Source organism: Wolffia australiana, chromosome 1 (genome assembly GCF_029677425.1).
Source record: "Wolffia australiana isolate 7733 chromosome 1, ASM2967742v1".
Classification (NCBI taxonomy): Eukaryota; Viridiplantae; Streptophyta; class Magnoliopsida; order Alismatales; family Araceae; genus Wolffia; species Wolffia australiana.
In genome coordinates this window covers 8,714,952-8,727,302 of record NC_135835.1, presented here as the reverse complement: position 1 = coordinate 8,727,302, position 12,351 = coordinate 8,714,952, and the positions used below count along the sequence as shown (strand labels likewise).

At 37.5% G+C, this 12,351-nt stretch overlaps 2 protein-coding genes across 2 annotated transcripts; one reads left to right on the top strand and one right to left on the bottom strand.

Moving 5' to 3' along the window:
• The first annotated feature begins 377 nt into the window (after positions 1–377).
• LOC144704906 (enhancer of rudimentary protein) lies at positions 378–2,642 on the top strand. Its single transcript, XM_078577493.1, has 4 exons — positions 378–537; positions 1,714–1,807; positions 2,090–2,210; positions 2,309–2,642. The coding sequence occupies exons 1-4, from the start codon at positions 535–537 to the stop codon at positions 2,400–2,402; spliced, it is 312 nt and encodes a 103-aa protein (XP_078433619.1). The 5' UTR covers positions 378–534; the 3' UTR covers positions 2,403–2,642.
• A 399-nt stretch (positions 2,643–3,041) lies between these two features.
• On the bottom strand, positions 3,042–7,095 carry LOC144704898 (serine carboxypeptidase II-2-like). Its single transcript, XM_078577481.1, has 10 exons — positions 6,701–7,095; positions 6,522–6,629; positions 6,123–6,218; positions 5,882–5,974; positions 5,122–5,207; positions 4,578–4,844; positions 4,018–4,151; positions 3,830–3,925; positions 3,506–3,611; positions 3,042–3,354 (listed from the first exon to the last, which is right to left on the bottom strand). The coding sequence occupies exons 1-10, from the start codon at positions 6,993–6,995 to the stop codon at positions 3,193–3,195; spliced, it is 1,443 nt and encodes a 480-aa protein (XP_078433607.1). The 5' UTR covers positions 6,996–7,095; the 3' UTR covers positions 3,042–3,192.
• Positions 7,096–12,351: the final 5,256 nt, after the last annotated feature.

The following is a 12,351-nucleotide window of genomic DNA, read 5'->3' as shown; positions in this document are numbered from 1 at the left end:
CACTCTTTCACTCTCTAATTATATTCCTCTCTTTCTCCATCCCTCTCTATCCCTCTCATTATCCAACAGTGCTTCGGCTCCAGAGGCCACATTAAATGCAGTCAGATGATCAAGTCAACTTTATATGGACTTTTACATTGACTAATCAACATGACCTACCAAAGACCGGACCAATACCAGACAGAACTTTAGGTTTAAGTTTAGGTTTTCGGTTAAACCAGACTGAGACCAGATGTGACGAGTGGTTTTTTAGTCACCTGGCAAACAATCCGTCCCCATCCAAATGCCGGGGGGTCGACTTTAATTTCCGTCGTCCGTTCAACCCCCACAGACCGTCCCGTCCGCGTCCGTGCTATATAATTTGCGGGCCACATTAGTTGTGTGGATGCGGTCCAACTATCGAATATATACGCAGAGAGATCGAAAGGTCTGCTCACTTCCAACCTTCCTCCTTGTTCTCACTCAGCCAGGCGAGGCGTTTCATCTCTGCGTCAGGCTTCTACTTCGTTGATCTTCCAAGGAGACTGTTTAGCAATGGTAGGCCACATCCTTTTATTGTTCTCTTCTGGTCTACGTCGTCTTCGTCTGGTGATAGTTAGACGTCTTACAAATTGTCGAATCGATTGCCGAATTTGAGTTTTCCTCTTTTAAAGAGTACTTTTTGGGGTTTGCCTTCTCAAGCTGGGGTGTGTTACAATTCTTGTCCCTCTGTTATAAATCTTCGGGTTTGTAATTTGATCTCCTATTTTCGGTGCGACTACCTTGATTGATTTGAGAGAAAACCTGGTTCGAGAATGTTTTGGGCTATCGACAGATATTCAGAATTCGTCTATTTAACCGAATGAGATTTTCCCTTCTGCATGATGTTGTAGACTTAGGGAAGACGTAGGAGCATCAGTTCAAAAGTATATGCTATTCATGGTAAGTATTTCCCGAAAAGATAAAGGTTTTAGCCGGCGAAGATCATTATATAACCTGCATGTGTCATGTCGCCGATTTTCTTGTTAATGGTTACCATACACAATCTTCTACCATCTAGTCTGAGACATATATTCGGCACGATTCACTGAATTTCATGTCTTGCCTTCCATGTATCTCTTCTTTTTGTAGCATTTGAACCTATGTTTTTATCAGAATTATGGTGTATTTAGAGAGGGATAAAAGAAGATTGGCCGGGACTTTGCCTAGCAGGAATTCTAAACAGAATCAATTATCTCATGTATAGGGTTGTGGTCTTCTAAACCTCTGTTACAGGTCCACGCTCAAATGTATGCCATATAGTATTCCACCCTCGTTTAGCTTATCAGCCTTTCAACGTTTCATTCGGTTGAAAAAAAATTCGGCAGTAATATTTTCAGAGTTTGCTTGTCTAGTAAGAATAAAACTATTCGAGTCATTAAAGGAGTCCCATAGACTTGACTGAACTCTCCTATCTAAGCTCTACTTTAGTCAAGTCACCCTTTCTCTGCTGTAAACGCTGTAGCCATCTGTTCGTCGACCTCTAAGTCTGTGCAGATTCAGCTTGCATTAGTTTCCACCATCATCGCTGGATTCGTGGAAATTAATTTTGAGTTTGATATTTTTTGACAAAACTTTAGGCCTGGAGATTTCTGTTTAATGGACGATTACATCTAGAAATTTTAGAGGAAAAAAGCTAAAATAGTTTGAAGTATTTAATCGGTTGCTACGATTCTCATTATGAACTTTTTTCAGGCAAATCGGCACACAATTATTTTAATGCAATCATCCCCAAATCGAGCAACCAGAACGTTCATGGACTACGATTCCATAAGTCAAGCAATGGACGGTATGGCGTTGGGAAAACATGGCGGCCTCCCTAATTTATTTTCTCTTGAAATTCCTTTTATTTTAACATTTACGCAGAATCAGACCGCAGATTTTGAATTTTGAATATACGAGAAATCCCGTAAATCTAAACCTTTCCGCCTAAGTCAGATTGCTTTTCAATGTTGGCATCTTATGCACATAAATTGCCATCCTTGACATCTCACTTTTTTTTCACTTGCCCAGTAATTATCTTTACTAGTTAATTACTATAAATTTTTCCTCACACTTCGCTTGATAACAGGAATTTGTGGCCTGTACGAAAGGAAACTGAAGGAGCTTAATCCGATGGTCAGGAACTTGCAATACGATATCTCAGATCTTTACAACTTCATCGATGGGCTGGCAGATTTGAGCGCACTGGTGTATGTTTTTGATTTTAAAGTCACCTTTATTGCTAACTCACATTAGAATTGGATCCTTGGCTTTTGAATCTGAAGCATTTATTCGATGTAAATCGTAGATTCGATCACTCAATCCACGCCTACCTGCCGTATGATCGAGAGTGGATCAAGCAGCGGACATTCCACCATCTCAAGAGGCTTGCTATGAGGTAGAGGTATTTCAAGAAGCTCGATCCAAGCGACCAAGCTATTCTTTACATATCTTATGCTTATGATGTTGACCTCTATGAGAAGGGCTCACATGTAGAGATGGGGAGAGATAGAGCTTCTCGCACTAGACTTAAATATTTACATAAACCCATTATGAGAGAGCTCTCCTACTTAATGCAATTCTGTTGCACGCAATACTCGATCTGTTGTTTGTTTAAGGCTGATGTTTGATGCGCTGTCCAAGAGAGTAAGACTTCTTCTTGGCAATGTTACTCCAGTTAACATTATATTTTAATGTGACACTAAGCTTACTGTCCACTGATTACGGAGAGGGAGTATTGAGTAAATAATACATTCATTGTATTCAACTACACAAACGCAAAAGAAAGGGGAGAGAGTGCCCTTGTCTTTACAGAAGTCCATGAGAGAGAGTCGTCGTCCTTTAATCAATAAGATACTGTTGCATGCTGCGCTTAAACTGCTATTTATTTAAGGCTGGTGTTTGTTGTGACAGCTGAGATATAAGTTCTTGCTTGTGTAGATCACAATTGTTACTTTCTTAGCTGTTAATTTGATGTTGTAATATGCTTCCTCCTTATAGATAAAGATGCATTCACATTATGCATGCGATTGCTGACAGACTGGAAAACAAGAGAGATAGATTAACCCGCTTGGGTTGCCCAATTGGATACAACTGGAAAGGAATTCCATAGTTACGCATGTTTATAAAATTTAAAAAAGATAGATTGATGGATATATTAATAGATATAGAGAGAGAGACATAGGAAAGGCATCACGAATCAGATATCGCCGGCAGAGAAGGCATGGGGCTGCCGGAGAGAAAGGCTTTGAGCAGAACCAGAGCCAACCTAGGCTTGTGGAGAGGGACCTCATGGCCTGCTCCTCTCACTGTCACATAGGTCAAACCTTTGTAGACCTGTGTCCACCCAGCAACCTGCATTTGCAAATAATCCAACGCTTCATTTATAGATTTCACAGTTGGTTAGACGATAATATATGGTACAATAACTGGGTTTCATGGGTATGAACACAGGAAATAGTTCAATTGTAAAACCATTGACTTAACATATGGGATTTCCTTGTACCTGGCCATCGTCGTACCAGGCGTGCCACGGTGTGACCGTCTGCAGCTTCATTGCGTTGATGTTGTACCGGGTAGATGTCACTGGAATGACGGCATCCGTGTCCCCACTGAAACAAGTCAAACAGGAATTATGAAAAAATTAGAAAAGTGAAATTCAAAATGAGAGATATGCTCAATTATACCTAAACAAAAGTCACATGTAAGGTTGCCAGATATATAACAGAATAATTTTTTCGGGAGTTAGGAAGTACTCATAATTTGACACTGGCAATATTTGCAAATAGAGCAAGAAAATGAAAGTATAAACAGGCGAATGGTCTCCCACCTGAACATCCAGATACGAAGCCCATTTTTCATGAGCTCGTGGTAAATATCAAGAACTGATTTTGGGGAGTCCTTCCAATTTTCATTGACCAGATCACTGTAAAGTTCATGTGAGAACAACATAGATAAATCCACTGGAAATATGGTAGAGTTATTGGCATCATGATCACACTCTTTTTCTCTCGCTACCTGCAAGTTTCCCACTTTGACTTCATGGCGGAAGGATCGACGTGCAGAGCATTCTGCACCTCCGGCAAATTAAAGTACACAGTTGAGTGCTCCTCAGTGCATGGGTCGTACTTCTCCCCAATCTTACCTGCAGACTGCCATGACATGCAACCATAGAAAGCGGAAGGATGAGAGAGATAATCTTAGTCTTTTTGAACAAAAAAATAAATCAATTAATCGATAAATGGAGCACACAGATGCTGCCTTGAACGATTCTGACGCAGAGGATGATGAATCCACCAGATGGATGACAAAGATGATGTCTCTTGAATACCGGACGATAATGATGACATCAGTGATATGATTAAATGATGTCTTCGTAGGGAAAGTGATGGATGACAATTGAGAAGATGATGCCATCAACTAATGGATAATGATGATGATCATGACCAGCCATCATCATCCACCAATCGTCATCATCCAAATCCTACAAAGGGGTGGTCTTTTCTAGACTAGAAAGGAGAGTAGGACTTTCTTGAAAATTGTATGTTATATGGAGCCTAGACATTAGAGATACTCACATGGAGCCTCTTTAGTAGTCTATTCCTGGAGAAGTTGCCCCTGTGAGTGCAGGATGGGGTAAAGACACTGTAAGGATCTATATTCCCCAGCTCATTGCTGGCGATATCGAGTGCCCTCTCGCACTGGGCAGAGACATGTACAAAAGATTGAAAGTCACAGAGGAGATTGAGCAATTTGTAGGACTGATCAGATATAAGACCCGAGGTCCACATAAACTGGAAAACCCCCAAGTGATCTCGAAAATCGTCTGTTAGAGCATTCCCCACCTGTATTAAAATACACATCAAATCACAAAAATAGTAAATAGAAAGAACGAGAAAATAAGTTTCTCTGATTAAATAAAATGTCTGAAATCGTTGATTTAAATTATTTTCCTCGTCTGGAAAAGATGACAGCAAATTCAATCAATTTCTGTGAATTCTGTGAAGGAAAAATGGAGGATTAAGGATTCCATTTTATCTTGAGTTGGGAATTTTCCGACAATTTTTATTTTGCTAAATATTTTCTGGAGAGAAAAGAGATGAGTAAAGAGAAGAACTAAACCATGAAGCCTTTAAGATTGATTGAAGGATCACTGCTCAGCTTTCCAGACCTTACAATCGCCTGAGCCAACTGCGGTACATAATGCCCTGCAGAAAAAGATTGAGGAAATGAGCTCCTAGAAGAAAATGACGAATAAACATATGGAAGAAAAATGATTCCCGAATCAACATATGGAAGGGGCATTCACATGTTTCTCTTCTCATGTTCCCTTTAAACAGGACAGCCCTCCCTATGGAATGGCAGCAAGAAAATACTATGCTATTGGAAGCTCCTTGTCTCTTCTCCCCTCAACTTCCAAGCCGAGTATCTTTCCCTACGATCCTCGTCCTCATGATCCTCTCCTCTTCACCGTGCCTTCAGGCGGATAGTCCTTGGCTGATCACTATCTCCTCCATTCAACCTCTCCCCTAACATTCTCATTCTCCTCTCCATCCCAGGAAGTCTCTCGCTAACCCTCACTCGACCCCCTTCCATATCTACCAAATTGAGGCTTTCCATTATCGGAATTACATTGAAGATGATATGAACAACGTGGTAAGTATCGGGTTCCAGAAGAAGATGACAAATAAACACATATGGAAAGAAAATAGGGGAATAAAAACCGATGGGGGCATTAATGCATAACAACCAATGGGGACAAATAATTATAATATGATGGCGTGAAATTTTTTTTTTGAAAAAATGACGACGTGAAATAATTCTCATAATATGAAAAAAGTAAGATAAGGAAACACAAAAGTGGTGAAAGAAGATATCAGACCAGCGTAGCTTTCTCCTGCGAGGAACAACTCTCGGCCTCTGTAATTAGGAAATTCCTTGAACCAGTTCTCCAGAAAAGCCAATGAATCTTTCGCTGGAAAGAGGAAAAAATAAAAAATGATCAGAAAAAGTGATTCAAGATCAAATTCTTCACGCATTAAGAGTTAAATCATGACTCTTTGGTCCCAAAAAATGGACAAGCAGCTGCATTTCAATGTGGCCTTTGAAAATTTATCACTTACCAGTTCGTTTATCACCATTGGTGATCAAATCTTGGGAGTTGTTGGAGTAGGAGAAGCCAACACCAACAGGAGAGTCGAGGAAGATAATATTTGCAACTGCGGAAGTGAGGAAAGGGAAAGAACGTGCGTCATCACAGTTCATGTTGCAGAAGGAAAAGAGAAGCAATAACAACATGAAAACAAATACCCAAGAAGAAGACGACCAAGAAAACAGAGCAGTTTAAGACACATGACCAAAAAGAAAACACATACTAAAGAAGACGAAAACTATGCATCCAAGCTTCAAAAAAAAACAATGAAAACATTTTTTTTCCACATCAAAAAGAAGATAATTAGTGGGACTATACCCGGATACACAACATCTACAAGAAATTTCTCAAATGACGCAAGTTAACTGACCATTATTCCAAGAGTACGGATTCAAGTAGAGACTCTTTCCATCAGGGTTAATGTGGAAAGGACCCACTTCTTCAGCCAAACCATAAGCCACAGAAGAGCACCCAGGACCTGCAAACAAAAAAAACCCCCAATTAGACGAGGAAAAAATCCTATTTGAGGTGGATAAGATCAAATCTAACCTCCATTGAGCCAGAGAACGAGGGGCTTCGAGGCCGGGTCATCGCTAGCCTCAAAGAACCAGTAGAAAAGCGCCCTTCCGGACTCTTCATTGACCGTGATATAGCCCGAAAAATGGGCAAATTTCACATTAAACAACTGCCCAGGCAACTGCAATACTCTGTCCTTCTCCCTCACACCGGAGAAAGCGATTCCGAAAACGCCAGAGCAGTAGAACGACGACAGCAGGAGAACGAGGAGAAGGCGAATGACAGATGGAAACCCATCATCGTTTCTTCCTGATTTCCCACTATTCATCGTTTCTTCCTGCTGTTTCTCCAATGAAATGCCGTCTAGAACTCGTCTTTTTACCAGAACTCGATACCCGATTGCTTACGCAGGTGGGCAACTGAATTATGGCGGAATATCTCACTCACAAGATCACATCAAGCGTCTCGATTGGCCTGTGTGCAGGCACGCCGCTTTCAGTCAGCTTCGTAAATCGTAAATGTATGGTTAAGAATGGGTGGGTCCAATCGGTTTACCCGATTTGGTAGGTTAATGCAACCCATTTAAATATAGTTATGCTTGATTTTTTTGATGTAGTATATAGATTGGTGTAGTGAGATTTTATAGTATACTGTATTATAAAGAGTAACTGAACTATCTCAAATAGGGTATGATATTGGTATGATATTATTTCATAAATGTGTAATTATGGTATGAATAACAAGGAAATCATGATTTTTTCATGAAAAAACAATATGGATAATATAGAAAACTGAATTAAATAATGTAAAGTATTGTTTCGAGTGGTGTAAATTGAACTCAAGAGATGTATTATAAGTACATATATGGATATGTATTTAAGAATAGGTCGCATTGAGATTTATAATTATTTTTAAATCAATTTTAATGAAATTCTGAATACGATGCATTTGATTATGCTAAAAAAATGAGGAAGTCAAAGATAAATCGTTCTGGCAAATATGCTAAAAAAATAGTAGTATAAAATATTTCTAAATAATTAAAATACTTTGCACAGTAAATCAAATTGAACCGCTTATACTCCATGCACCTCCACGATGATAAATGATGATTACGCGAGGACCGCTTATACTCCGTGCATCACCACCTCCGAGGGACATGAGCACACCATGGGCGCCCGCGGCCTTCTCCGGGAGCTGGGCAAGTAGGGTCCGGGTGTAATTGGGACACTTACGCTCGCTCCACGCCTATAGACGTTAATAAACACTTCACTTAATATGTAAAACCCCCTGGGTTGCCTGTACCCAACACCATGTTTTTTGCTAAAAAACAAAAAAAATTGGATTACACAACTATGAAATATAACAAACATATATTATGTGAATACAAGGTTAAATATGTCCTTTAAGGATTCTAATTTTATGGAAAGAAATTTATAATTTTCTATGTGAACTTAGACCTGATAAGGGATAAAGGTGCAATCCACTTAGAGCATGTATTAAAAAGTGAAATTTTAGCTTATATATAGTATTTTATACTTATTTTTATCACTGAATCTAATTTAATAAAATCAAACTAGGGGAAAAAAATTGAACTAATTCTAAGATGATATCTCCTCGTATACCTAGGGCAGACAATAATACCATCTTGACCACTCGATCAGATTCATGAGCTTCTTACTACAGTTGAGATATCATGGTTTAGAATTCCAAGATTAGTAACTCTAAAGTCCTAGTCAAAGCACAACCATCCACCTGGGAGATGTTTGGTTGTCTTAAGTTTAAGAACCACTTAACGGTTTAGTATAAAACCATTCAGAGATTCACACAGATGAATTCAATTAACTATTTTTCCTAAATAACACCCGCTCTAAGTCTTTAGTGTCTATGCACTATGGCTACAGGAGCATCCATTATCATCGTACACGTGGGACTAAATAATGTTGATTTATATCGATAACTTCATGTGAATATTCTGAATAATAGTTTTAAAAACTGGCCACCATATTATGATCTTACCATAATTTACTGTCATTTCATGTATTTATGGACTCCATTTATAAGCTTCACACGTGCATTCAAAATATATTGTATCAGTGAATATTTAATGAGATGCGGAATGTATGATTGGCTTATGGTCCACATATATTACTGACAAGTTATGACACACACACAAGGGGTTATCTTAGAAATTATATCATTAATGGTCGATTTATTAACATATGTACAACAAGTATAAATTATATGATTATTATTTTTTATTAATCAATCGGCATGCTTCTGGATGTATAAGATTTTTTGGGTCATGGGTTTTAGCCAAGTAAAAAATATGAAACAGAAACATTATTTTCATTTCCTTGATTATACTAGATGTATGTAAGAGTGGGCTTTGGCATAGCTCTAGAAAACGTTGTTAGGTTGATCATAGAGAGACAATCAAATTCTTAAATTCTTATATGGCCAAATATCAAACCTAGAGTTTGAATCAATATGGATGGAGGGAAATGCATGAGGCCCCCTTTTAAGCTCATATTTACCTTCTCTCACCCCTCCTCACTCCTTCTTTATTTTTCTCTTTTTCCCTTCTAAATTTCTCTAAGATTATATTATAATATTGTGTTCTTTCTTTCTCTCCTATCTCATCCATCCTCACCAAATCATTTACTTTCTCTTTGTCCATTCTCTCTTTTTCATCAAGCCTCTCTTTGATTTTTCTTTCTATTCCCAAAATGTCTCGTTTCTTTTAACTCCTCACATGATCCAACATGATTTGTTCCACATACCCTATCACTCCCATGACTCTTACCAATATTCTCTCTTAAATGACCATCTTTCAGTTTCTTTCATGTGTGTGCAAGTTCCTTCCCTTTAAAAGCCCACAAGCCTATCTGTAAGAGTTGAACCTGAGTTTTTTAAAAGGAGTATTTTGTATTGAAAATGAAGTCCTCAGCAATTGAAGATGGCAATGATTGGCGAACTGCCATGGTGATGCTACAAGATGAGGCAATGATCTATAGTTTGATGCGATAGTCCTCTCCTTTACCCTTGGTTTCCCCATCCCTCTTCCATTCTCTCCTCATGTCCTTTTCCTTTTTCTCCTATTTGAAAATTTTCATCCATTCTCTCATCCTCTCCTTGATATCCATCTTTCCCTCCTTGTCAGTTCGTAATCTCTCATCTTATTCACCTCTTGCTCCACACTTGACTCTCTTCTCTCCTTGTTTGTGTTTTGTCACCACCATTGAACATCTTAGCAATCCTGCCAATCCTTATCATTTTCTTTCCTCATGTTACTGATAAGACATTAATTATTAAGTTAATATCATGAAATTTAAGTCACTTTCTGCATTAATAAATATACGTATCATATCAAGCCTAAAATGATTAAATCTACAAAGGAATTTTCTGTTTTTTTTATTCATAGGTATTTGGATTTTTCTGACATCATATTCTCAAAGAAATTATATTTCTGATTCTGAATATATTTTTATGACAAATTGACATCATAGTCATGGATATATTACTTTTATATGTTAGAATACACATTTTTATATTTGTTAACTTATATTTTTTTAATGGAATATATTTAATGCTTTTCATCTTGTTTTCCACTCTGCCACTTACTGACATTTGACAATATTGAATGGAAAAAAATCATTCTTTTCCCAAATGATTAGGGCAGCTAATCACTGCAGAAGAAGCCATTATGGCATCACAAATCATGATGACATAACAGAAAATGATTAATTGACACTTTTTTATTTTTTTTAGCAGAGGGTGACATGGGCCAATAAAAAATGATTAAAATCACAATAAATGTGATCAAGGAGAATGGGATAAAATATTATTTATGCATTAATTAATAATTAAAAATTCAAAATTATGGCACACTTATATGGATTCACTCCATAGGCAAAGAAGGAAAAATCACATAGACATGGTGCCACAATATGTGTCGCCATGTCATTCCTTTATTTGCACAATCATTGCATGCATTTTTTCATATTTTGCTAATGACTTGCATCCACCAACCATTGAACAAAAACATAAATGCATTGATGTGGCGTGTGGTGATGCGCCATACCATCATGCATAAATAACACATCTATATGTTATTTAATCCTCTTATTTCACGAATGACAACTGGCAGAATCTGTAGTCATGGACCAAGGATGATGAGAATAATGGCAGACAATCATTGAAATAAATATTATTGGATTTTAAAGCCAATAGTGTACAAATCTGAAGTAACAGCGACACTAGCAATGAGAGATTATTTAATCAAATGAACTACCGGGAATTCTCCAACTTCAAGTCTTGAAATTTGATAATCCAAAGAGGTTGATTGAGCTGAAATTTTGAAATCAGCTACATATTTCTCTCCCCTTTCCATCCATGTCCTCAAATCTATAAATTGAGGCAAGGATGCTTTTTAAAGTCATCCTTAAACTTACTTCCTATATTTTTAGTCTGATTGAAAGAGAGTGAATTTCTTAGATCCATCAAGCTCAATCTTAGTGTCCTGGATGTTTGATGAGAGGCAACAGAAAAGAGAATGAGCTTACCCATACTCAAGAATCACCATGGGGTGAGTGTCATCGCATTAGATTTTTTTCCTTTCATTATCATTAGCTTAAACTAATAATCCATGTATTCTTATCACATCTTTCACTTTCCACCACTTTTTACACCTCTCATATCACCTTGTCATCATCATCATCTTACCATCACCTCCCTTATTTAAAATTTCCATCATAACATATCTACCTATCTATATATCTTCTTATCTAGTCATTGCCACTACATTCCCCATTTCACTCTTTCTTGCTCACATCATTATCTTCTATATACTGTCCTCCATATTAGTCACCTTATATATCATTAAAAATTAACTATCATCTCCTCACCTTGCATTTTTCTCGTCTCAATGTCCCATCTTTTATACATGAGAAGGTGCCCAATGTGATCAAGGTGTCACAAGGTACCTTAGAAAAATGAGGAAATGCATTCCTAAACTCCTATCATTTCACTAATCATGACTTAAAGAGTATTTAAATCCCTGATTACCACTCCCTGTGCAGCAGATCATAATTCATTAGCAAGCCATATTAATGTGAGTAAATATTTCATAAAATTTATTGATTAAACGCAAAACCAATGAGGGGAATATAAAACCTAATTTTGAGCTCATCTTAACCCCATTCCTCTCAAACTTCTCCACCACTATTCCACTCTTGCCTCTCCCCATCCATCTCCTGCACCATCTCCTTTCCTTCCATAACCTTGAGTAGAGTTGCATGTGAACTTCAATCAAGGACATTGAAATTAAAACGACCAAGTTATTAGCTCCCTTCTCAAAGTTAGCTTGTGAAACCTTAATTTTTAGAGAAGTGTTGATTCATAATGATTATTGATTTTCTCTGGGCGGTTTTCTGATCTTGCGGTTACTTCTCTTTTAAGCTTTCATTCGGCAGTCATTCACCACCTGATTCTGATACATTACACTCTAATCATTTCCTTGGTTGCTTGTTTCCAATAGTTTGCAGATTCAGGTTCCTCCCTACAACATTAACACCATCTGGATTACCCTCAAATAGTATTATCATTAATACCATCATTATTATACTAACTAATATTTGTAAAATTTTAAATTTTTCCACATCAAAAGTCAAATTTATTTCTTTTAT